This window comes from Vicugna pacos, chromosome 2 (genome assembly GCF_048564905.1).
Source record: "Vicugna pacos chromosome 2, VicPac4, whole genome shotgun sequence".
NCBI lineage: Eukaryota > Metazoa > Chordata > Mammalia > Artiodactyla > Camelidae > Vicugna > Vicugna pacos.
The window spans coordinates 107,691,350-107,718,693 of record NC_132988.1 but is presented as its reverse complement, the minus strand read 5'-3'; the positions used below and the strand labels follow the sequence as shown (position 1 = coordinate 107,718,693).

The window sequence follows — 27,344 nt, the reverse complement described above, 5'->3', positions numbered from 1 at the left end:
GTGATAGGGAAATACTTCCATTCCTATTTTTGGATGCAGTTTTATCCCAAGTTCAAAACAAAACTGTTTTTATAGCCTATGCAAATTCTGTGAGCATGATCAAAACAATATGTCATGTATTGTAGAGCTGTTGTGGGTATATGCAGGGAAAATGAAGGAAAGAACACTATAACTCACTGTACAGAGTTGAACCAAAGCAAAGAGGTCTTCTAAGAGAGGATGGTATGTGAAAGGGCTCAAGATGATCTAAAGTAGGACCCACTCCTCAATGGCCATGGCCCTATAACTAGGCTTCTGTTATACTAAAATACAAAAACATTAAACTAAGTACAAAACTATCACAAAAGACTCAAAGAACATATTAAGTATACTAGTCCCTAGCCCAAGTAGTTACTAATATTTTGTCTTACAAAGCCTATTGCATGTATCAACGGAAGAGTGGATAAACAAGTTTGTCTACAGTGGAATGTTATTTGACAATAAAAAATTAACTGTGGATACATACTACAACGGGGGGAAGGAAAGGGAGTGACTACTCATAAGTACAAGGTTTCTTCTGGGAGTAATGAAAATATTCTAAAATTAGATTATGGTGATTGCTACACAACTCTAAATAATCTGAAAACCATTGAAATATATGGTTTAAACTGATACTCTTGTAGGTATGTACATTTTATCTCAGTAAAGCTGTTAAAATCTATTTACAAACATTTTCTCTTTGGGGGGTTTATAATTTGTTGAGATTTGACATTTGCCAGTTTTATTTATCAATCATAGATTTGTAGGTTTTCTTCAACTGAAGCTTGTCTTCCATTGAAAATGTTTTCATAATTACCAAGGATCACTTTTTTTGTTGAGATCTATAGCTTCTGGGAAGAAAGTGGGTTGATTGGCTATCTTTATAGACCAGAAGTTTTTATAAAGTCAGAATTGAATACACACATGGACAATGACTTTTCATTGCCAAATGCCCATTTACAACAGTTGGGGAGGAGAAGACAGAATTTTCTGTTCTGAAGTAGTTAGATGTTGCCTAGTCATTCTTGCATGAAGATTTCTGAAACTTTTGTTCCATCTTGTTTTATTACTTGCTCATCTTGTTTCTTACTGATAATAAGATTAACTGAGAACTCCACAGTCATATTTGAATGTTCTGGAATCCAAACACAACCTCTCTTTCCTTCTGATTAACTGTTAAATGCAGCAAAATCCTGCCTTCTTGCCATTCACTCCCTGTGAGGTCACCCTATGTATACTTGTGTGTCTCTGGTCTCCCCATGCTGGTCTCTTCTTTAGAAACAAATTTCCATCTCTTCTTAACAAACCATCCGCATCACTTTTCCTAAGACCCAAATGCCCTCCTCCCCTTGCAAGAGCATTTCCTGATTTATATGTCACCTCACTCTTGTCCTATCTCATTATTTAATTTTCTGATGCATGTCATCTTGAGTTTGTGTTTGCCGTGTATTCGTACATACATACTTGGTCTTCTTTACCATATTGCAATTATTTTGATGAGAAAATAGCATCACATTTTTGATACTTCTCAGCAGATGCATAGTGCAATTCCTGACACAAACACACGGAGCTACATTCAGAAAATTAGTATTTCTTGATTGGTACCCATGTCTTATTGACTAGATCATGAAACTCACACATATCCCTGCGCCTCATATTGAGAGAATGAAAGAGTTTTTAAGCCCATCAGCTGAGACCAAGACTATTGTTTGGGCCGAATAAAGATTTTCAGTGACTGTTTTCCACTTGAAATATTAGTAATTACACTAACACAATCATCCGAACTTTTTTCTTACCTTTATCTTAACTGATCTCAGTAAAGATATTTGGATCACAAAAAGAGTATTTTTACCATATCTTTGGGCAGCAAAGAATAAGTACATGATGGTCTTAATTTACCAGAGTAGATGATGATATTTTCATGTAATATGTCCTGAGAAAGACATCAAGCATCTATTAAGTAAGTAACTTTGCTTGAGAACCTAAATGTCACTAAGTGTAATACTAATTCGCTAATCAGTTATGGACATTTTTATTTATGCTTTACGGACCACAGCCAGGCACTGTATCAGGCACTGGGGATGCAGTGATGAATTAGTCAGTATCTGTTCTCTGGGAACTTTTAGCTCTTGGGGGATGTGTCAACAAGCAAATTAGCAATTAAATCCAGTATATCAGTTAAGTATAACATGTTAAGGAGCATGAGGAAGGAAGCCTACTCCAGTGGTAGGATATTTCCAAGACAATTTTTAGAACAGAGAATATATAAACTCTGCTCCAAAGGTTGACTAGAAGGGTTAATGAAGTGAAGGACAACATGTGAATATTCCAGGCAGGGGGAAATGGACATACAGAGGCTTGACGGGAAAGCATGCATGTATATTCGATTGTGCACACATAAAGTCAGCCCTCAGCCCTCCCTATCCATGGGTTCCACATCCAACTGTGCATTTATCAGAAAAAAGTCTGCACGTAAGTTGACCCATGCAGGTCAAACTCATGTTCAAGTGTCAACTGTGTCTTGCATGAATCCATATATAAACTTGAGAAGCTCCATCATTTCACAATATACACATATACTGAATCATTATGTTGTATACCTGAAGCTAATATAATGTTATATGTCAATTATATTGCAATGCAGAATTTAAAAGAAATTTCATAGCAAAGTTTATTTTGTTTGGTTTGGTTTTTGTTTTTGTTTTCTTTTTTTTTCTATCTACCATCCACAACACTCCAATCAATGACAAAAATGACAAAATGAAGTATTTCCAATCAATGACAAAATTATTTCTCCCCTTAGGAAACTGGTATGTTTTTATCAGTTCAGTGGTATAATGATCACCTTACCTACTTGCTTTCTCTTTCTGAGTCTGAGCTTCTTGAGAGCATACCCATGTTATTCACGTATTTTATTTCTAAGAATTAGCAGTGTTTTCAGCTCCACACGTCCATCAATAAATAATTCTTGGAGTGAGCTGAATTGAACTAATTGAAGTGCTGGAAGGTAACATGTGTGGTGCCTTTGTATGCTAAGACTGGGCGAGACACTTCACATGCCCACATAGAAAGCGTCAGATCCTTCAGTCCTTGCAGTAACTCTGACCAGCAGTGCTTGATATCTCTTCTAGAATTAGAGGAAACAGAGCCTAGTTCAGAGAATCTCAGTAACTTGACCAACGTCACATGATCACATGGTTTTCTGGAGTGGCGCCAAGGATTGCCATCCAAAACCTGATTCCAGACCTGTCAGTACAGGACAGGATACCACTGCAGACACCCAGGGGTGTTCTCTGGCCATTGTGTTGATCTCTGTGTTCAGATGTGCCAACAAAAACATGGTTATCATAAAACATGAGTTATTAGCTCAGGAGCCCTTCTCATAAAATGTATGCAAGGAGGTCATTTTTTTTTTAGTTTTATTGAGATATAATTGACACATAATGTTTAAGGAGTACAGTTTGTTGATTTGATCCACTTATATATTGCAACATGATTACCACCATAGCTAGCTAATATCTAAATCACCTCATAGCGGTGAGAACACTTAAGATTGATTTTCTTAGCAATTTGGGGGTATATAGTAACACAGTTACTAACTATAACCATCATGCTGTACCTTAGACCCCCCCAGAACTGGTTCATCTTATAACTCCAAGTCTATACACTTTGACCGACATCTCCCCATTTAGGGGAGGTTATTTTTTTAAAATCTGTTGTCATGTGCTATTTTTAAAATCTCTCATTACCTGATGGCTCTATTGAATTAGGTATGTCCTCCTTGAATGCACTTAATTGGAGTGCTTATATGTAACCCAAATGGTGAGTTAAATATGACTTGCAAAGATCAGTGCTAATATGAGGCAACACTATGGTACAATTTTGAAGAGAAGAAAGAGAAAGCATAAAAATTATTTACACTGTGAATTATTTATTATTTCAAGATTAGTGTCCTGGTTGTAAGGTTTTACATTATGCAAAAAAACAAAACAATAGTCTTTAAAATAACCTCTCAAAACATTCTGGAGTTGGATGATGGTGATGGTTATACAACAACGTGTGGGTGTAGTTAGTGCCAGTGAACTGTCCGCTTAAAATGGTAAATGTCATTCTGTGTCTATTTCACCACCGTGAAAAAATCGGCCTCTTATCCAGCCCTCGTCTCTGGTCAGAGAACTAGGTATATTCTTTTTGGCTTTAATGGTTCTTTTCATTTTATTTCCTGTTGACATTCACTACTTTCCAACTGGATGCACATAAAGGAAGGCCATGCTTACAGATCCAACAAAAGCTTGAATATACCATTTATTGGAGATGTTCCAGTGGACTACTTATTACGTGGGTTCCAAAGACAAGGGGAATAACAGTTATCTAGCAGACCTGATTTGTTAACAACACAGGTTCCTGGACCTCTCCCTAAGAGATATGGCCTGGCATCTCTGGTGGAAGCAGGAAGCCTGTTTTTTTAAACAACCTCCCCAGGGGATTCTTTTGGGTGATCCTAGAACCACGCTTTGAAACCACAGCTCCAGGGTCATTGAACTGCAGAAGCCACCGCCTGTGTGAAGCAGGGCAGCAGCGGGTAGGTGTATGAGGTTTGGAGAACAGCAGAGCCGAGTTCAAATCCCTGCTACACCGCTTACTGACTGTATGGCTGCAGCTAGATTATGTAACCTAAGTAAATGTCAGTTCCTTGCCTCCAAATGGAAATAAAAGAGTACTTTCTGATATGATTACAGAAACCCTTAAATAAATCACAGTGTGTTGCCTGGGAGTTAATAATTGCCCGATGCATGCTAGCTTTGAGTATTATCTTATTTCATCCATTCTAAATTGAACACAGTTTCACTTGGAGTATCTGTGGAGTTGGTAAATTGTGTAAAATCTTCTATTCACACTTTTTATTAAGTGCAAGAGGGCACTGTTATCAAAGCGTATTAGAGATTAGAAGGAAAACAGATGTATAGTATTACTACTATGTTCAGGAAAGCTCTGGTTGCTGAGTACCAGAAGGTGCTGCAGGTCCCTGTGACAAAACAGTGTTTAGTGGAGGAACAGCACCCATGATCTCTCAAAAGAGACCATTCTTACATCTGACTCGGTGTGACACAGGAACCTCTTCTACACAGGATTTTATTAAAACCAAGAAGAGAAGGGTTATAGGTCGAACACAGCGCTGTTTATCAAGAAGCGGCTGTCACGTAGTTGGTTAAAAACATACCATGTAAGAAGCAGAGAATTATCACAAAGCAATGATGACATCAGATTTTATGCTGTCAGTGCTTTTGAATGCATGAATGAGAGAACAGAAGTGAGAGTGTGGAAAGCACACAGCTGACTTTCCAACCTTCAGATACTGAAATCTAGAGTGCACTATGCCTCGGTTCTTGGGGACAATAACCTGCAAACATGAAATTCGTCAGTGCACACCATCTGAAAGGAGATTTATATGTGCAGTGCCTAGTTCGGATCTCACTGTGGTGCAAAGACTGGTGAGTCTGTGTTTCTCCCTCTGACCTCTTTACTGAGCTCTAGTTTAATGTCTCCAAGACTTTGTGAAACATTGGCATTTACCTCTCCCGTGTTGCCGTGATATCAGTATTTTTAAAGTCCTTTCAGGAATCCAGTTTCCTTTCCTGAGTTTCCCTGGCTGTGTCTGTAATACTAGATTTTGCTGGTTGTCAGGGCTCCAGCCACAGGTTTGTACTATCTCCTCTCTTCCTTACTCACACACATCCAGCAAGTTGCCATGTTTTGTAAGATTTTTTTTTCAGAAGTTCTTTTTCTTTTCTCTACCTCCTTTCCATAAACTTTTGCTTATTAAAGGCTGGTCATATGACAGGAAATCTATAGACACAAGATAGACTAAAACCTTCACCTTTCCATTTTGGATATATAACTATGGTGCCAATGTGGAGGATGCATTGGAAGGGGTCATACATTGTGGCACAGACATCAGTTTGGAATCGCAGCTGTGGATGAAATGGTGATAACTGTTCCACGGGGATCGTGGCAGTAGAGAACACAAAGAAGGGGCTTGATTGAAGACACTGCTGGGGTCGTTTTGTGAATGCGTTGCATGTGGTAAAAGCGAGAAGATCCAAAATGGAAAGCTCCAGGGTTTCCCGGCTGATGACCATGACGGCTGCTTCTCAGGCCTGGCTCTGGGAGACCTAAATCTTTCCAACTGTGCAGATATCGAGTACGTAGAACCTTTCCTTTTGAAATCACTTATGTCCACCTTTGTTCATATCCAGCCTATCAAGATTAGCTTTAGAATGAGACAGTCTTTCCAGCTGTTCTCACCTCTTTATCATGTCAGGAAATGAAGAGACCAGTCTTTTAATTTTCAGGGCATCAGTATTTTTAATTCATAAGCCAAATTCCAGATTATGCCTGAGCATTTGCAGTAACTTTTTTTTTGTATTTTCCAAGGTTTATTGACATATAACATGATATTCATTTAATGTGTACAACAGAATTATTCAAAATATTACAAAATGATCACTGCAATAAGTTTGTTGACATCCTCACATAGTTAAAACATTTTTTTGATAAGAACTTTTAAGGTTTACCTTCTTGGCATCTTCAGATATACAGTACATTACTGTTAAGTATAGTCACTGTGTACATTACATCCCAGGAACATAGTAATCTTGTAACTGGGGGTTTGTACCTTTTGACCACCGTTACCCATTTCTCCCATCTCCCGCTTCCCACCTCAGGCAACCACCAATCTTTTCTCTCTTTCCGTGTGTTTCACTTGTATTTGATTCCACATCTAAGTGAGGTCGTACAGTATTTGTCTTTCTGTGTTCGACTTATTGCGCTTAGCATGTGCCCTCAGGGTCTGTCCATGCAGGATTTCCTTCCTTGTCATGGCTCAATGATATTCCTCTGTGTGTGTGTGTATGTGTGTATTTGCATTCATTTTTTTATCCATTCACCCTCTGATGGGCACTTAGATTGTTTCTGTGTCTTGGCTACTGTGAATAATGCTGCAGTGAACATGGAGTTGCAGATGTCCTTTCAAGTGAGTGATTTTGTTTCCACTGAATATGTACCCAGGAGCAGGATTGCTGGATCATATGGTAGATCTATTTTTAGTCTATTGAGAACCTGCTGTACTGTTTTCCTTAGTGGCTGCACCAATTTACATTCCCTCCCACAGGGCAAAAGTATTCCTTTTCCTCCACACCTTGCCGGCACGTGTTATGCATTGTCCTTTTGATAACAGCCATTCTGAGAGGGGTGAGATGATATCTCATTGTGATTTTGATTTACATTTTCCCAGTTGTTAGTGATGTTGAGCATCTTTTCATGTGCCTTTATGTCTTCCTTGGAAAATGTCTATCCAGGTCCTCTGCCCATTTTTCTATTGGGACATTTGTTTCTCTGTTATTTGGTAGTATTACTTTTTTGCGTGTTACGGATATTAATCCCTTTTCAAATATGTTTGGCAAATATTTTCTCCCATTCTGTAGATTGCCTCTTCATTTTTTGATGATTTTCTTTTTGCTGTGCAGAAGCTTTTTAGTTTGATGTAATCCCACTTGTGTATTTTTTGCTTTTGTTGCCTCTACTGTTGGTGTCAAACCTAAAAAGGTCATTGCTAAGACCAATGTCAAGGTGTTTACCATCTATGTTTTCTTCTAGGAGTTTTATGGTTTCAAATCTTATGTCAAAGTCTTGAATCCATTTTGAGTTCATTTCTATGTATGGTGTTAGTGGTCCAGTTTCATTCTTTCGCATGTGGCAGTGCAGTTTTCCAAAACCACTTATTGAAGAGATTGTCCTTTCTCCATTGAATGTTCTTTGCTCTTTTGTCATAAATTAATGTTCCATATATGTACGGATTCATTTCTGGGCTCTCAATTCTGTTTCATTGATCTGTCTGTTTTTCTGCCAATACCATGCTGTTTTTATCACTATAGCTTTATAGTATAGCTTGAAATCAGTGAATGTGATGCCTCCAACTCTGTTCTTCTGTCTCAGGATGACATTGGCTATTCAGATTTTTCTGTGGTTCCAAAGTCATTTTAGTATTGTTTGTTCTATTTTTGTCAAAAATGCCACTGGAATTTTGATAAGGATTGCATTGAATTTGTAGATCACTTTGGATATTCTAGCAACATTAGTTCTTCTAATCCATGAGCATGTAATATCTTTCCATTTATTTGTGTCCAAAAAATTACAAAGCCAGTATATTCTATGTCGCAGCTCCCCACTTAACACAGTTGTTTTCTCCAAACACTTTTTGTACATTTTGTATTTTGATATTCCCTTACTCAGAAAATTTGAGTGGTTCCAAACTTTCCTCAAGATGACAAACACCTTAACTTGCATCAAAGACCTTATATCTGGAACTAAGCCCAACCCTCAACTTTTATGATTTAATGCTCTCCAAAAAGAATTGCCTCGGTTGCTGGAGACCCACCGTTTCTCCACAACACTGCCCAGTGCCACTCACTGCCTGCTCTGAAATTCAATTTCCAGATTAATCTTCCTAAAAATCAACTCCAATCAAGCCATTTTCCTACTCTGAAACACATTTTTCTACTCTATTGCTTCGTGATATAATTACAGACTCTTCCCTTGGCAGCTTCATTCCGCCAACTCAGTGGTTCTGACTCATTTTTCTCATTTCCCATAGTTCACAGAAGAATGCACTCCCATCAGTCGTGGCTCACATTGTCTATGATGGTCTTCAAGGAACAGAGCAGATATACTTAGGGGCACATAGCAAAGTCTCCAAGTAAAATAATTGTAACCTGTGTTTAAACAACACCTCTAGAGTAACCACTGTGTGTCAGGTACTTTTTGATCACTTTAAGAGCATGATTTCATTGAATCCACCTAACAGTCCTATGATATAGGCACCGTTATTGTTTCATTTTACAGATGAAGAAACTGAGGTACAGAAAACATAAGCAGTTTTCCCAAAGTCGCATGGTTCATAAACGGCAGAGCTAAAGAATTCAACCTCAGATAGTCTCAGTCTGCAGCCCATGCCCTTAGTTCCTCCAGCATTCTTCCCCTCTCCTTGGATTTCGGCCACCCGCCCCTACCAGCACTGGGGGATGAGAACTGCCAAGCTCAGTCATTTTAATCATGTTCCAAAAAATCCCTTTTCTATTTTGAAAGTGGCCTGAATCAGTCAATCCTCCAATAACTGTTCCTCTCTGGTCTCCTGAATCACTTTTCTCAGATACCACTCATGCTTACTTACCCTGTACCAGCTCTGTTGTCATCAGACGGTGAGACATAAATCACATCTCTGTAACTAGACTGAAAAATTCCCACAACCAAACTCGTAACAGACACGACAAATTCTCATTTCCCAATTTTGTTTATAGTTCCTCTATTCTGGATTCAGAATGACTTCTGTCTCCTCTCTCTTCCCTGCCTGATCCGTATCTACATACAATTCACTTCTAAACTTTGGTTCTTCATGCATCCCTGATGCCATTCTTAATAGTCCGCACCTTTTCTGTCTATAGGCTGGGAGATGCCTCATCCGTGAACCAGCCCAGGGCAAGCAAGTATTATATTGATGGTTATTAAATTGTATGATATCCTCACTAGTTCCTCCCCAACTATCATAGAAGTCTTGTAGCCAGTCATCCACATTTGAGTCTTTGACCCCACGTGTTCATTCTAAGTTTCATTGCCAGTTTAATCTAGGGAAGAGCCTCTGTCCTGCTTCCATCCACCAGTCTCCCCCTCTCCCATCGTCTGCTGAAATAAGCACTCACTCTTCAATCAGTACCAATATGTCTGCTCATCACACCACTGACTTTTCCTTCTAACCTCAGCTCCTGTTACTCCACTGCATGTTATACCTTCTAAGCAAACCAGACCAAAAGCTGCTCTCATGAAAAGTTCTGTTTTTCCACCTCCATACACTCTCTTGTGCCATTTGTTTCACATAAAAGTGCAAATGATGTAAGTCAGAGGCTAGGATAAATTAAGAAAAATATCTCCTAACTTTTAAGCCTTAAGAAGGACATACTGACATGACTTATGTAGCCCCAGTGTCATCCTGAGAAGTCCCTGCATCTTGGCTCAACATTTACCTGGATTTCCTCTACATCTACTTGAACTCTTTGTATCATTGTTTAGCACTAATACCTGACATCTCTGAAGCTTGGTTTCTTTAATAATAATAATAAAAATAGCACTAATAGTGATACCTACTTCACAAGATGGCTATGTGGATTAAAGAATGTAAATTTCATATTATATTATTTCTAAAAATTTAAGCATTGCACACAGCAGGTACTGACAACTTGTTAAGTTTCTTCCTCTGTTCTTGGGTGAACATTGCTCACTTGACTGAAGTTCCCTGCTGGAGTGAGCTGGGTGCAGGAGCAGAGACCCCATGGAATAGTCTACGCAGGGGGCAGAGACACATAAACCACTGACTTTAGGGAGGCTCTGATCCTCACCATCCCTCTCTATTATGTAAAAAGAAAAGATGGTAAGTGTTAGCAGAATAAAACCCCTCTCTGCCCTAGAATTCTGCCTACGGAAATCAAAAGGGCTAAGATCAAATCCAGAAGGGAAGCTGTTCTGACTGTGTTTCAGTGCTCTTCAGTGATGTCTCTATGAGCCACCTAAGGTCATCCTCCTGACTTTCCTCCCACCACACCCTCCCCCCGTTTGAGACCACGACCCTAGAACAACTGTGCCTATAAACTGAGAAGAGATGGGACCGCAGGTGGCGAATGAAATGACCCCAGCTGGTGGGAGGTGAAGACTGCAGAGCTTGGGAAGCCGGCAAGATCTGAAGCAAACCTCTCCGCCATTTCTAGGCACCTACAGGCTCTAACGCAGGCTTTGTTTTCGGAGAAGTCGGGAAAAAAAAAGTGATGAAAAAACATTGACTTGACACACAACAGTAAAAACGTTGATTTTCAGGGAGTGCTATAGATTTAAATGTGCTTGAATTCAATTTTTTCTCTCCTCATTTCTTACTACTTTCTGATTTTTCCTTCTCCAGTATCTCTCTTTACCTTATTCTAGCTCAGCAGCCTCTTTTGAGCACTGTTTCTAGCATCAAGGCTTTTAAATATATACTATTAAACATTTGTAACTCGACGTCATTAAACAAAGGAAGGAAGTCAGTCTGAATCAATGACAAGCTGGAGAAATAAGCAATTTGGAGGGAAATGAATTTTTATTACTCTTAAGAATATACAGAAGCGATTGAAAGTTACAGAGCTACATTGCTTAGGAAATGAATGGCTGCCTTAACCCCTACATAAGCACGTATTGCAAATGTATTGTTTGTAATAAATCGTGTGTGTGTTTTTCTTTTCTGTTCGCTAAGGACCTTTACTCTTTCAATAGACTACCATTTATTCCTCTACAGATTGCTTAGCAAACATTTTTTTTATTTGAACGTTGTGGATATTGAGATATAAATGCAAATCTCAGTTGTTTAAAACTCAGTGCTAATGAGGTCAAAACCACACACTAAATCTCTGCATCTGCCAGTTCTCTCTGTTGCGTGGCCACAAGTGTGTGAGCAACCCACTCTGGTCCTAAGAAGTGTTGGGGGAGAGGGTGCGGACGAATCCGTCCACTGTGCCTCCACATAATTGGAAAATGGCTCTGTTTCATCAGCCATGCACCTGTGGTCAGTAGCTTCATCTTTCTTTGTGAGCGTCAGTTATCTTAGAATTTTAAAGATAATTTCTGTGCCCTCATTGTTACTTCAATAGTTTTTTTTTTTATTTGATTGTTCGGCTTTCTGTCATGTGGTAGCATTGCTTAAAGTGTTATGTTTTCAGTGACATTTCTTGTGTGTGTGTATTTATATCCAACTGGTTAAGGCTACTAATACTGTGAGCTCACAGAACTGCCTCTGAACTCTGAAGGGAAAATAATGATCCATTTCACGAGATGAGTGATTTTTACAAACTCTCATTTCTACTCAAAGAGTGCTTTTTCCCCTTGATTAAAATGTATTTCTCAATTAAATTAAAATGCAAATATAGACAGTCTGTGTTTATGGTTATAATAGAATTATTTAAAGAAGGTTCTAAATCAGCCTGCTGTTAATATTTCATGCAAGAACTGTGGGCTTTATTGTCGGGCCACTATTGCCATGTTCCATTTTCAAGATTACTGAAAGCGCTATGAAAACCTAATCTTATGGACCAGATTTTATCAGTTCTTGCCCAGTCTTGCCTAGGATGGACTATTTCCCTATATACTTCTGAAGTTATGTTAATGATGTTGGAGAAATATCAAGTTCTAAAACCAGAACTCCTTGAAGTTGTTATGAACAATTTTTTATTTGTTTTAAGGAAATATTGTATTACACAGAGGTGAATCAACTCTTAAATTTAAGAGAACCATATTTAATAATTTATTATGAAATTAAAGATCTGAAACAGTACTTCAAGAAATTATTTAGTCCAACTTTTCATTTATACTCATATATTATTCATTTGTATTATATTATATTTCTAATGCAAGTATTAGAAATGGCATCTAATGCTATGGATTTAACTATGATCCTTTAGTATTTCTCAGCTCTCTTTTTTTCAAAGTGCTCTACCACTTCTCAAACACATTGTGATTAAAATAATTCTTAAGTAGGATTTATAATTTGATCTTTTTCTTTTTTGTTATTTTTAGTGACCTCAGTGAAAACCAAATTCAGGCAATTCCAAGGAAAGCTTTCCGTGGGGCAGTTGATATTAAAAATCTGTAAGTATTTTTTTTCTAATTTATACTATTTTTAAAAGAGTTATCCACTTTCTGAATTTAACTTGTATTAAATAAAATGTCAGGCAAAAAATGATTAAAGCCCATACATCTTTATGCTTCCTTAGGAGAGCTCGTAACAATAAGTTTTAAATTGTTTTCACAAGCTATCTGAAGAGACTGTCATTTAGAAGATGTCTTGAAACTGAAGTTGTTACTGAATTCATTCTTTAAACCTTGTGATTAATCTTGTGAAACTGAAAGAAATTATTTGATTAAAAGGTATTTACAATGTATTTTCTTCCCTCCTACTGTCAGTTTATTTCAGTAACTCCTTTTTTGGTTGTTATCAGTGTTTATTGGGAATGCAGAATATAAACTATTTTTTTCTCTGGAAAGAGTAGATAATATTTTCTTCTCAGAGATACTTGTGGCCCAGAGCTACAGCTTTTTAAAGTAGCTTTTAGATCACCATTTTCATTAAATGCCAACAGTATGAGAATGAGAAAATTGTCTTTCCCTTTGTGTGAATATTTTTCTTACATCTTTTCCCTCTTACATCTTTATGAAAGAATATATGTATAGCCTTCTTTAACAGCAAAGTAAAGAACAAAGAAAAAGGAAACTATGTTTGTGTATTTTCCCTTGACAAATCTTTAATCTACTGCCTCGTGTAGATGTGTTTTTCCAAGTGTGCATAGCTCAGTAGATATCAGATTTAAGATCACAGTGACAATCCTAATATTGTTGATATATATCTTAATAAATTTTAAAATACCATATTATCCTTTTAAAATGATGGGTTTTGACTGACTGTGAATCTAGGATGTAAAACATTTTCCTTAGCTTTTACATTAGTTTGGAATGGCGGAGGTGGGGAGCCCCTGTGTGCTGAGATTAACTATCAGGAATTCAGTATTTCTTAGCTAGTAGTGAACAGGGCAGGCATTTTTCAAGAATTAACTTATATTCAGAGTTCTTCATGGTGGGATCCAACAATATTTCTCCAGTAGCGAAAGTGAGACAGATGTTTCCCTTCCCCAGAGAAGACGACTGTTCGTGTAGCTACAAGGGATGATCCCCATGTCTTCTCAACATAAATGGTTTCTGTTTTAAATCTGTGATTTCTAAGTGTGCAGGTAAAGACAGAAAAATACAGACTTCTAGGTATAAATGTGTAGAACCATCAAAATCCTGGTCCTCGGGTTTTACTAGCATTTCCATGTTTAAGAGATCTTATTTGCTTTCTTTTTCATTGTCTCTAATGAAGACTTAGGAAAGTCGTCAGATAGATTCAGAGATGTAGGGTGTTCAAAACTGTCTCTGTGTATTGTGTCTGGTCAGAACAACATATGTCACAACCCACCCCAGTTGCCTGTGTGTCCCTGTGAAAGGATAGTGATGACCAAAGTTGACCCCCCTTTGGGAATGCCACTTGCAATCTTATGATGGTATTGTTTCTAAGCCCTTAAAACAGGTGGCTTTTAATCTTAGTGAAGATATTTAGGGAACCCAAGTCTATAAGTAATCCTTCTCCCATATTTAAGGATGCATTTGGGAGTGAGATACCGGTCATGGTGGGATTCTTCCTTAATTCCTCTTTATTTATTCTCTAAAAAATGTGATTTTAAAAGTTTAGAGAGAAAAAGAAAAGTGAGATGCTCGCCAGTGTACTTTGAGGAACGCAATGTTGACTTGGCAGGAATTTTGAAATATTTTTCTCCACATGCATCATTTTCCCCCCCAAATCTAAATGCAACTGTTATGTGTACCATGAGATGAGTTTAGAACTGGGGTCTCAAAATCTTTCACTATTTTCTGGATTTATAGACATGGCGAATCACTAAACTTCACTGAGCCCTTTATAAGATGAATATAATAGCTGCTTGCATTTGTTGTGGTTATTAGAAGATATGTGAAAAAAATCTTTTAAAACAGTAAAATGCTATGAAATACAGTCTACTGTTTTCATCAGTATTCACTAATCAAGTGCTAGAGGTTAGCACTGAAAAGGGCACACAGGAAGGAGATGGGAAGGTAAAACATGAACTAATCTGCAGCCTGAGAAAGAGATACACTAGACCCCTGTTTATCCCTGGTCAACTAGACATCGAGCTACAAAACGCAACAAGAAAATACATCAGAAAGTACTAAATGAATATACACAAGACCTTCATTTGTAAACAAGTTATTCAGTGCTACAGGGACTGAGGAAAGAAACAGGTAACAGGATTGCTTGAAGTTATCAGGAAGTATTTTAGAAAAGAAAGACTGAAGAAAAACATATAAAGGACTCTTCAAGGTTGGTTTATATCGTGTGTTGGTGAGTAGTGGTAGGTAAAGGTGAATTGAGAAAGAATTTATTAAGAGCAATGCAAAGCCTGCTGGTCTTACTGCCTTTCATTTCAGAGTATGAAAGGCCACGAGGACAACACTGAAACACCAGGGTGCATTTATAAGTTCATTTAATTAAATGGGATAATATTTACAATTTGCCAGAAGTTTACAGTTAAAAGGCATTTTGCTATAATTAAAAATAGTTTAGACTACATTATTCAAAAAAAAAGTACAATTGCCTGGGACTTTGTGTGAAGTTTAGTTTTATCATTAAAAGTTAAGAAAGATACCTGGTAAAAATATGTTAGAACTGAGAGTAAATTTTAATTCATATTATTATTAACATGGTAAATGGTCATCAAGTAATGACTTTAAAATAAAGTCCATAGATATTGACATTAATAATATTATTAGTATTCAATATGAGAAGGAGAGGCACGGAGCTTTGGTCCTACCCGTCATTCCAGTGTGTGCGTTTATAACTTGGACAACCCAGCCTGGTGCCACGATGGCTAGTGTTCTGAGTCACTCACAGAGTCAAAGGGGAAAATGAAGGCTGCTCAGAAGAAATGTGTACTTCAGTTGCATCAAGCCGATACTTTGCAAAGCAGTGTCCAAAAGACCAGTTGGGTGCACTGTACTGGGTTTATTGGATTTACCCCCATTTTCAGGCCTTATTTAGAGCAAATTCCAGTGATCAGATTTTCACTGGAAGCACTTGCTTTGATCGTGTGGATTGGCTAAATATGCTCAAGGCAGCATCCTGACAACATGAAATTGATGCTGTGGAAATTTTGCAAATTAGCAGATCTTATTCCTCTTCCTCCAGGCAAGCCACAATAAAACTATCCTAGACAGATGGACATTTATCTTGCTCTTAAACATCTTCAGGGAGAACTTCCCGTAACTTTTTTGCTTACCTCTATTAATTTCCAAACTGGATTTAAACCCTTTCAACTTTATATTATTACCCAGTTTTCTCCAGTTGCAGCTTAAAACAGTTTTCTTTTTCCTGGCATTTTAGACAGTGAGATCTGAGAATAACAAGATCATGTGAAAAGATCAGCTAAATTATACTGTTTATCATAGTCGCTGGCAACGCTTCTGCATAGGATCTACATCTGTGTTTTTAAACTCTCCAAAGAAGTATGAATTCAAGTATCGATACCGTATCATTACCCAGTGATGCCTCACCAAAATGATAATCAATGTTTATATGATTTTTCTTGATAAACTTTGTATGTGTATTTAATATACTTAACACTGATTTATAAAGCCTTATCTCCCTCTGATCAATTCTTGAATGGAGACATGTTACACTGTGTTGTTTTGTTTTGTTTTGTTTTCAAGTATCTATGAGGCATTTCCATTTAATCAAATAATTTAGGAGAATATTCAGATTATACCTTACTTTACTGCTGAGACTTGTAAACTTATTCTCTATGTATTTTATGAGTACAGAAAATTTCCCAGAGTCTTTTGTTTTTATGAGAAAATATTTCTAGTCATGCTATCCTAGGATTTAAGCAAAATGTACAAATATATGTACTTAAAAATTAAATAGATTGCTAATAGTTATTCACATCACGAAAGCAAACTCTAATATACTTTAACATCAGTTTCTTTTGTGAGTTCAGCCTGAATACTTAGAATGATTAAATTCCAACAAGCATTATTTTAGATATACTCTGTTTTTTCTTCTTTTTTTGTGTTGCAGTACATCCTCAAAATGTACTCTTTGTTCCACACTATACTGTTTACCTTTCATAAATACATTATTTTCCCCTTTGCTTGCATTATACCAATTCCATTAAATTGTCATCTGTTATGAGTCACTCTCCTTTTCCAAGAAAACTCCCTGTTTTTGGTTAAAAAAAATTGGCTGGGGAAAATATTTAAGTCTGTTCTTTTTTAAACATACATTAATTTATACACAAGGGTTTAAGTTACAAGATGACTTAGCTTGGTTCTCTTTGAGTAAGTCATGGTATCGTTTGGGAAACAAGAATGCATGGCTGTGATTTTTAGGAAACGAATCACCCAATTTGGGATGCAGTGATTATTGGTGATAAGATTTGGCAAATATGAGAAAGAGTTAATCTATATGTTGTTACACAGCTGTTTCTATTATTTAGAAATTTCATTTTTTTCTGGAACTCTGTCATCTTTGATTTATTTTATTGATGGATCAATTAAAACCCATAGGAGGAAAATTCACAGTTCTAAACTAGGTACACAGAAAGACATATATTTTGCAAAGTTTCACACTTCTCTGGTTTTAAATATCACTCTACTGGTTTCTTTTCCTCTATCATCCACATACTTCATGATGCTAGGGAACAAAGGTTGCTCACCTAATATAGAATCAATATATAATAGTCAGATGAGTGTATTATATATTTTACCATTCAAATGCAAGATGTTAGCTTTGTCCTGTAAGTTAAGTCCTAATTAAAAAATGTCTAACATGATCAGCTACTTTTCCTGTTTAGTACATTACATTTCTTGTCATACTTATGTGCATACTTTTTACATAATTATCCTAAAAATGAAATCCACTGATACCAAATTGAGATTGTAACTTTTAGTGCCCCCAGATCATTCGTAGAGTGTTTTCAGTGAGCCTGAGGCTGAAGGGACTTTGAAGAGGAGTTCAGTTTCTCACTTAAGGAGCCTGCTATCTTCAGTGTTAGTTTAATGACATTGTCAGGTCTTTAGTGAGACGTAGAACCTTCTGAATGAGCAAACCTGTGTAGGGGGCTCTTCATTCAGACAGATGGCAAATGAAGTTGAATTTTATAGTACGAGGGCTAGAAGTCCTTTTAACATCCAAAATGCTGCTTGTGAACAAAAGGGACAACCGGCGACTGATGGTTGTCTGGGTTCTTAGTCGTAAAATGTGTCAGAATTCAGCATGCGACACCATCAGTAACATGGGAACTGTCCGTGGTCCTATAATTTGCCTAGTTTGAACTCACTCTGTAAAAGCACACTGAATTGTGATAATCCCCAACAACTGTTGTCAGATATGCTACAAATAACATCTCCAACTTTGCGCTTTGCTTCATCTCCAAGGTGCCTTAGCGTTTTTTCTTCAGTGACAGCACTCTCTCATGTAAAAGTGATTCTGTATAATGTACCTTTATAAACATTTTCCAGAACAAGAAAAAACAAAACAAAAAAACACAAGAAAATTTGATTGTTGGGATTCTAACTCACATATGTATAAAATAGTAATTGGCAAGATATTTCTGTGGCTGCCACATTGTCCTTGAGACAGAACGGGTCTTTAGCTTTCTTGCTTCCCCGACCCTGGACAGCTACACTTAGCTACCTCTGAACAATTACAATAACCTGCTGATTGAATTTCGATCTCCAGGTTATATTCTCATTAGATCATTTTAACATTGCAGCCAGATTGTTTTCATAATGCATTTTTTTTCATCCCATCACTCCCTGGTTCAAAATTATTCAGTTTATTAAAACAAAAACAAAAACCCTTTGTTAAATGCATTATGGCAAAGCTTTGGGGATTAAGCAGAATATTGTCATAGTTCTAAGGGGCCTATAGGAATATAGGCTCTTCCCTGAGAGAGCAGTGACTTTTATTGATAAAGCAACATCTAGTCTCTGGTATCTATATACTGACTTGTCCCAGCACTCTGACTTCCACGCAGGCTCCCAGCCTCCTCTCCCATTGAATCTGCACGTAAGTACTTTGTTCAAATCAAAATTGCCTCTCTCTTGCAGACATTAACTGTGAGCCTCTGCTCACAACTGTCCTTTGAACCAGTCTCCTCCAAAGGGAATACCCGCTTTTATTTTCTGTCTTACTGTATTCTACCCATTTTTTTAGGGATCAGGGTTTGTTTTGGTTTTAGTTTTCTTTTCCTCCCTCACATGTCATTATTTCTGCCTAGGGTAGTCTCTTCTCTGAAATTCTGTAACATTCTTCATCAATAGGCCTCTTCCTTGAAACTTGGCCATTAGAAATTCAGCTGAAATCCCATTCACAGAATGAATAGCTCCTGAATCTGTTTTCCTCGCCACCTGTGTATCTAGTGAGGGCTTCAGCAATATATACATTTAATTTGAATCGAGGTTTCACTAAATATTTACTACCTACTTTGAATAACTTATTGAACTTCCGTGAGCCTAAACTTTTCCATCTATATACAGAATGATGATAATACCTACCTTTTCAAGTTATTGTGAAGAATAATGAGACGAGTATATCTACAGACCTTGCCATTTACTAGGCATTCAATAAATATTAGCAATTATTATTGCCAGTTTCAATTTCCACCTCCCTTGATTACCAGAACATGAAAGTCAACTTTGTTTTTCCTCCAATCTCTGTTACCATCTCACTTGCAGCTTTCTTTAACCTTTTCCTAGTTAATTATCAAATGGGTATTATCCATAAATTGTTCCAATAAAAAATGAGATTCTTTATTCCTATGAGAAAAATAAAATGTTTCTTGAAACACTGCCAAAGGATAAATTCTCAAATAATGTAAATTATTTTGCGCTGCTCAGAATAGTCCTTTCCTCGGCTATTTTCTTCACTAACGTCCAGGTTGACACAGACGTGCTTTTATGCCGAGGTAAATGACATGGTTGCTGAAACTTCTTTCTAGGATATTCATTTCTATATGGATTAATTAAAATTATTCTTATGCCCTCTATGTAATGTAACTTAAATCTTGGACTGGCTCTTAAACAATCATTACTGGCATTAGATTTGTATATTGAGACACTCATATTCACCTGAATTTTGTACACACAAGGGAAGAAACAGAAGAGACCCTGCCCATAGTCTTACCAGTATTTTTTTTCTTTTTCTCCCATTTGATTTATGCTTTATCAGATTTCTTTTCAAATAGCAAAGTGTTGTTTTTCCCTCATATTGATTCTAATTACTTTGCTGTGTTGTAAGTCAACTAAATTTTTGGAGTTTGCCATCTTACAGTAGCAATACAAACATGAACTAAACCTCTATTTCTCATACCTAAGAAAACTGGAACACAGTCATAATAATTTTGTTGAGACATTGAGAGACCCTGCCTGGCTTAGAAATTATTGAAGTTTTTTTTTAATATTCAGTATTGTTTCAGAGTTAAGTATATATTATGGCATTCTAATTCTTACAAAAAGAAAATCAATTAGTAATAAGGTCTTATTACTTGGAAGCTGCACTGAAATATGAATTTTCTATGGATAAGGACAGAACCAACTAAAGTTAATGCAAGAAGATAAGTTTCATGTGTGTAATTCAAACAATATGATGTCTAAATTTTTAAAAAATGAAAACTGGAAATTTCAAAAAAACTTAAAAGTAACAGAATGCAGTGTCTCCAGTTATATTTCAGGATGCCACGTAAGCAAACGTTCAACCTTCGTTGTCATTTACTACACTTTTTTACATTTATATTTAGCAACGTTATAGATTGTCTCTCATACTGAGAATTAATCAAAATCTGAAACTAGGCTGAATTATTTTTAGCATTACAGAAAATCAGATCAGCTTTAGAAATTTTACGTGAGTGAGAGCTCTCTTAATAAAGACATACTGCATTGTCTAAGACTAAATTTACCAGTGCCGGGAGAAAATAACACAGGCAGTCTCGAGTTATTCTAGAGCATCAGAAGAGGAGTGGTTACTGCTGCAAAGGGAATCATAGAATGTTAACGCTGAGAGAAACTTTAAAGATAATCTGTTTTTATAGCAACATCATTTTCATGAAATGAAAGATAAAGCAGTTGATTCTAAACACACATTTGCAAACTAGGACAGTGAAGACTCAGATGGGGGTGGGGGGATTTGGTATTGGAACAGGAGGAGGACTGAAGGTGGGAAATAAGGAGGAGAAGACACAGAATTCTGTGCAGAGATGTGTGGGCAAAAGTCTGAAAGAAACCACCAACAGTACTGTCCGTACCACTCTTTCTCGCCAGAAAATAAGAAGAAGGCTTGCTCACTTCACCCTGGACCAGTGAAGGACCCTGAAGCTGTCTCTAATGTACCGAGCGTTCTTATCATCCAAAGATCAACATATTTACTTACGTCTGGTCAATAGTTGTCACATTACTTTTTGGAGAAGTGAAACGTATTTCCTCTTACTAATTCCTTAATTCAGAATAATTCCGTGGTACAATTCGTAATCACATTGTTTAGGGTCAGCACGTCTCTGAACTTGTGGCTGAGAACAGATCCTTTCCTGTTTACAGAAAGCAGAAGTGCCCGGGTTTTGGAAAGGTAGCAGAGGGGGACGTGAGCAGCGTGAGAGAAACAAGGTGCAGAAAAATTGCCCAGAAACCCTGAAATAAATTACACTTTTGCATCGTTTTGACACTGTTTATCTTGAACCATATGCAGACAAATGGAGGTGTTTGTGCAGAGAGATTTTCTCATGAGCAGGCACACGGGTTCAACCCTTTCCATAAACATTCCTGTGAAGACGACAAAATCTACCCTGGGCTGAAAAAAACTTATTTGCTTTAATTTTCATTGTTCTTTCTTATGAGTAACATTTTCAAAACTACCTTCCTTCTTAGAAGATACTGGAACTGAGAGATGATGGCATTCAGAAAACTTTTAGGGAAAACTTTGGTCCTCTGAGAGCCGAAAAGCCTTAATGGTTTAGCACGGACAAGAGCTTACTTAGATTTCTGTTCAGAATGAGAAGCAGCACATAACCACGAGCCGTGTTAAAGAGGGTGAAATTACGGAAGTTTCCAGCAGCATCTCAGCTCCGGGTGGTACACAGAAAGTAACCTGCCTCTCGGTACTTGTAGGACAAGATCTGCTTGAGTGCTTGCTTTCTGGCAAGCTAGGGCTTCCCCTTTGTGTATAGTATGCATGATTTAAAAGAAGCTGTGTCAGCACTGATTTATACATTGACAGCTAAGGATAATAAGATATGGGCAAACATACAGCTCACCCTTTTACAGATTAACCTGGAGACTGCATTAGGCAAATTTGATAGCATTAAAAGATTTTGCCAATTTGTCTGGAAACAATTTCTCTTTTGTAGTGTGTCAAGGGTAACACTTCATGCCATTGTGCTAATTTAAATGGCTTTGATAAATTGTTTAAGGGGGTTAGAGAATAGTAGTGTAGATATATATTTAGCACTTTAAAATAAAAAAGGCTATTAACTTAATTGTTAAATGAATTTAATCTGTAAAAATCAAAAGTGCTCAAGAATCTAAGTGTTTTCTTGGAACTGCAGCAACCATATTACATCATGAGTCTTTAAAAGTCTTCTTAGAAAATAAAATTATACTTCTGCATACTTCCTAATGAGCAGAAATGCTTTCGGCTGTCACAGTAGCATAGGTTCAAGCTGTTATTTGGGGAAAGCCTTAGTTTATACAAGCAATAAAATTGTATCTTCTCCAGGGCTCACCTTTTTTATGTTACACGTCTTAGATTGTACCATTTGCATGGCATCAAGGTAGTCTCTTGTATGATTGTGTCCCCTGGAGACCTTCGTAAAAATGAGATGTATATTTCATGAGACATTCTCTATGTACATAATTTCTAAAGTAAGGAATTTGAAGAGGCCCCACTGAAAGTCACTGGATTAAATCATTGCACCTTTATTCAGAAGTCTTATGAGAGAAACGGCAATTTAAACAGCTCCTTAAGATCAGACCTCCAATGTGAATGAACCCTTTTGTGAATTTTGAACTTGAAACAAGGACAAGATTCATTTGTATTATGATCATCATCTTACCCTGTACATGTGCACCCCTTCCCAATGCATGGAGAGCTGACAGCTCACCTGCCTCTTTCATCAAACATTTTGTTTCTATCTCAAGTGAAGCATTAAAATACTTTTTCTTTACTGGAATAATAATATCGTTAAGCATCAAGCTACTGTATTTGAATAAAAACTGCTTTAAAAAAAAAAGGACAGTGCAATGGAATTTAGTACTTGTCCATTTCAACCAAGTAAATTCCTTAATGTGAATAAGGAAATTTTAATTCCAAAAACAAGCGGCAGGAAAAAGCAAACAAGTTTGAAACAGCCTTTTTTTTTTTTTTTTGTCAATCATTGAATCCTAGCAAATGACCACTTAAACTTCTGGAAAAGAAGTATTCATTTGAATTTTGCAGTATTCAGAATGAATTGATACAGCTTTTAAACATTTTGTTGCAGACACGCGTAATATTTTAACAAAGTTGCTGCCATATATGTTTCTTAGTGTTTGGGGCTGAAATTAGCATCTTTGATAAAAGCAAACTTATTGAAAATTTCTTAAAATTTTAAAAACTTATTTTCTGGAGAGTGGTATAATTTGGGAAGTTACTTAACTGAAAAGCATGTCATGTTTGCAGTGCCGATAATTCGCATTTAATGCTAACAGTGCAAATTAGGGGAGTAGTGAAGCTTCATGTAAAACAACTGGTAGCTTTCTAAAGTGTATGCCTGGTTGCGAACAGCAAGGAGATAGCTGGGATGTCATTTCTCTTTCTTGATTTGGAGTTCTTGAAGGAAAACTGCTTTTAAAAGAAGAAAACCTAAAAGTAGTCTTGCTCTTCCTTGCCAAGGATAGTGAAATTAACATGCAGCTGGGCTTCTCTGATAAATGGATTCTGTTAGGTCACTGAGGGGGTGCATGTGACATTAAGTGATTTACAGTCCTTTACCTTAATGAAATTGTTTCAGCAAGATGACGCTGAAAGCTCTTAATGGATAGCTTTTCTTGATGTAATGAAATTGCATTCCTATGGCATTTAATATAAGGTGCAGTTATTATTTACTGGAGCTTTCCAAGGGCTGCTATTTGCACAGACAGTTCAGAACAAAAAGAGATTTCAGTGGCAGCACTGAAGCCAGAATGGCTTGTGACATTCTTAAGCGGATGAGTGTATCTGTGAGAGCTTTTCAGTTGGTGCAGCCGGGGCTCCAGGGGCCCTTCCTTTCACCTCACTCTGCCAGTGTCCAGTATTTCACGTACATTCTTCTAATCTATTTAACAGGCAGCTGGATTACAACCAGATCAGCTGTATTGAAGACGGGGCGTTTAGGGCTCTCCGGGACCTGGAAGTGCTGTAAGTACGGCTTGTTTCTCGTACTCTTTTAACGGGAGCTTTGTGTCTGGGGAGTGCTAATGTGGAAGCTTATCTGTTAGCTTAAAACCTTGTGTCAAAATGGTTTCCTAAAGACAAACCTTAAATAACTCAGCGAGTACAGAGACGGGTCGAAATGTATGTGTGTGCAAAACCTTGCGTATCATGTCTGTATGCTTGGGTCAAATTGTCTAATTTAGGGAGGAAACCCCAAATGTTCACATGTGTTGTCTTTAAGTATTTCTCCTTATAATAAAATAGTCTCATATACAGGATTCGTGAGAATATTGAGTTGCTATATATCAAGGTAACATCAGTTGTATAAGAAAAATTACAACAAAAAATAAACCTTAGCAGCTGATATGTTGGTATATTTTAGTTGCTATACAATGGAAGGATGTTTCTCATTTTAAAATGTCATCGTAACTAGATAACGTATCATCTTTGTAAGGTTATCTTGAAACGTACTTTCTAATTTTAATAAGCTGCCCATTGGGTCCATTTTAAAGTCTTCACTACTGACTTTGTGAAGCACGGCACAGATTCGAACTGTAATGGGCACACTCTGTCTTTCCTTGCTGGATAGACATGGCTGACAGAATTGGTTAGGGACAACTAAGTAAACTCTACAGACCTTTGACTTAGAAAAGTAATTTTAATGCAATTGTAAATTATAGTGAAAAATAATTTTAATGAAAGCTGGAGTCACTAAAGCCGTTTAAGCCACGTACACATTTCTGTAATTTTTCCCAAAGATTCCTATTTCTAACTTTTTCAGTATACTTACCGATTTCTCCCCCCAATAAATTATTTTCTGTGCTATAAATCATCACTGACTCAATTTCTTCAGAAATCCAAAATTGAATTAAATGTGACGTGATTTTAAATTTTTAGTCCATGTGTTAAAAGTTATCCAGAAATCATGAAATTCTCCTGAAAAAAAAGAGCTTCCATTGCTTTATACATTGAGTTTAAAGAGAAGAATGTAATTCTGAAAACAGTTGATTGGCTCAACTAGAATGGCTTATTTTAGCTTTGTTTTCTAGGTGATTTTGGTTTTGATTGTGAGTAAATGAATAGAATTTCTAACTGTGTCATGTGCTGCTAAGTTATTAATTTCTTTTAAAGAATTATGTAAGAATATGTTGGTTGAGATGATTTGTTCTGAGAATATATACTGTTCTCTAACCACGTGAGAGACCACCTTTGTTTCTGTTGATAACAACCTAACTTATTCTAAAGGAAAAACATTCAGTGCTTCTCATGCACGTTGTAATTATAAGGCCACTTCTTACATTGTGTTCCAGAGCCATTTTTAATATAGGAAGCTCGCTGATGCTATTTCAGAGTCAGAATCATTGGGGTACAACTGTGATTTCATGGTGGTCTGATGTCAAACCACAGTCAATGTCATGAATGTGCAGGGACTACCGCAGGTGGTATGTAACTGAACAGAGAAGATCAAGTCAAAAGAATTTGTTGCTAAGTCAGTGTTCCTAACTAGGGGTATGAATGACACCAGACATTTTATGGAAGCCCTCCTGAATGTTTTGAATTAATTAAAATCCCTACATTTTTATTACATAAAAGAATTTAAAATACTTATCAGATATAGAATAACTAATATATATGTAGTGAGGATATATTGAGTGTTTTATATATAGAGGGAGAGAGTCTATATATATATATGTAAAGAGAGAGAGAGAGTACCCACTATGTGCCAAGCACTGTGCTAGGCACTGAAAACACTTTACTCACAAATATAGTAATATTTGTTTGCTTTTTTTTTTGTTACAAACTGATATCATTGTTTTTAGAAACAGTAAGTTCAGGAAAACTCAATAACCTCATGTATTTTGTCATGTTAGCAAAATGCCTAGAAAGTGACTTTAGCAAGACCCACTATCATGAAACACACCCAAGAGTGATAAACGTTTTGTGGTTCATGGCATTAAAATGAAAATCCAAAATGCTGGGAACTCTTTTGAGGACCTTAATATATAGGTCTCGTAGAGCTACCTGATGGTAGTTCAGAGTTTGTTTGCTAAAGGGAAAGAATTAAAATTATTTAATTTTAAAATGTGAATTTTTTCAAAAGAATTTTAATATCTTATATTAAAATATTATAAAGTCAAGCAGACATTCTTTTAATATATATTAATTTTAAATGCTCATAATTTATGCAATCTTTAAAGAAATTAATTAATGAAACATTTAAGGCCACGTTGGATAGAGTACCGGAAAGTGTAGGATTTGTTAAGCCCAAATCTCTCATCAAGTAAATCAAAATTTACTGATTTTATATGTCTGGTCTGCGGCTTTTTAAAATAGAGTTACCATTTGGAAGGGTTCCAGAAAGAAAGTTGCTTGTTTTGCTTCTGTTATTAATCCATGACTCTTTAGGATCTGTCTTTTTATTACATGGAAATTAATAAAAGAGCATGAATTTGTACATGACCTTAAATGTCAGATTCCCATTGTTTTATTTATTAATTTTTTAATTGTAAATCCGTGAATCATTTGAGATTGTATGAATATACTGAAGCTAAACAGGAGAAGATGAGGGTAATCATATTGGGCCACTGATGAAAATTTGTTAGAGTAAAATATATATTAAGGAAGAGACTGAATAAAGTTCAAGAAGGAGAAGCCAAGGTAGAGAAAGCAGAGACAGTTTATCACTTCTATGTTCATAACAAACTGACGTTTTGTATAAGTCTCACTGGTAGGATTTAGAACTTTACTTTCTTATTATGAAGATAGTATCTCAAAAATAACATTGGAACCTAAATGAAGATCAATATTTTCTTTTGCTTCGGACACTAGGTTCAGAAATGAAATATATCCCTTGAGTTGCCAGTTTCATATGGTTAATTTCTTTTCTTTTCTATAGAATGGACATAATTTAATTGAATTGAAACATAGTGATTCATATCCATTCAATACTAGACTCTCTGCCAAATCCTATGCTTAGCACTAGGGAATAAGAAAGAATAAATCAAGATCTAAGTCTGAGAGGGCCTACATGACTACCAAGACAAACATTTCTTATTTACACACCAGGACGTCCTTCGTACAAGAATACACTCTCATTACAAAGAGAAAATCTTCAGGCTGAACATAGAAATAGACTTTCATACGGGAAAAAGTATTTGCAAATAAAAAAGGACAGTATATAAATCCACAGTGT

At 36.5% G+C, this 27,344-nt stretch overlaps 1 protein-coding gene across 3 annotated transcripts in view; it reads left to right on the top strand.

Moving 5' to 3' along the window:
- Positions 1-27,344, top strand: part of SLIT2 (slit guidance ligand 2) — a 351,115-nt gene that overhangs the window by 199,730 nt on the left and 124,041 nt on the right. For all 3 annotated transcript variants that reach the window (XM_006208114.4, XM_006208112.4, XM_072945820.1), the window contains 2 exons: positions 12,667-12,738; positions 24,065-24,136. In XM_006208114.4, the coding sequence (XP_006208176.1) occupies positions 12,667-12,738; positions 24,065-24,136 (144 nt within the window). The remainder of the gene's footprint in view (positions 1-12,666; positions 12,739-24,064; positions 24,137-27,344) is intronic.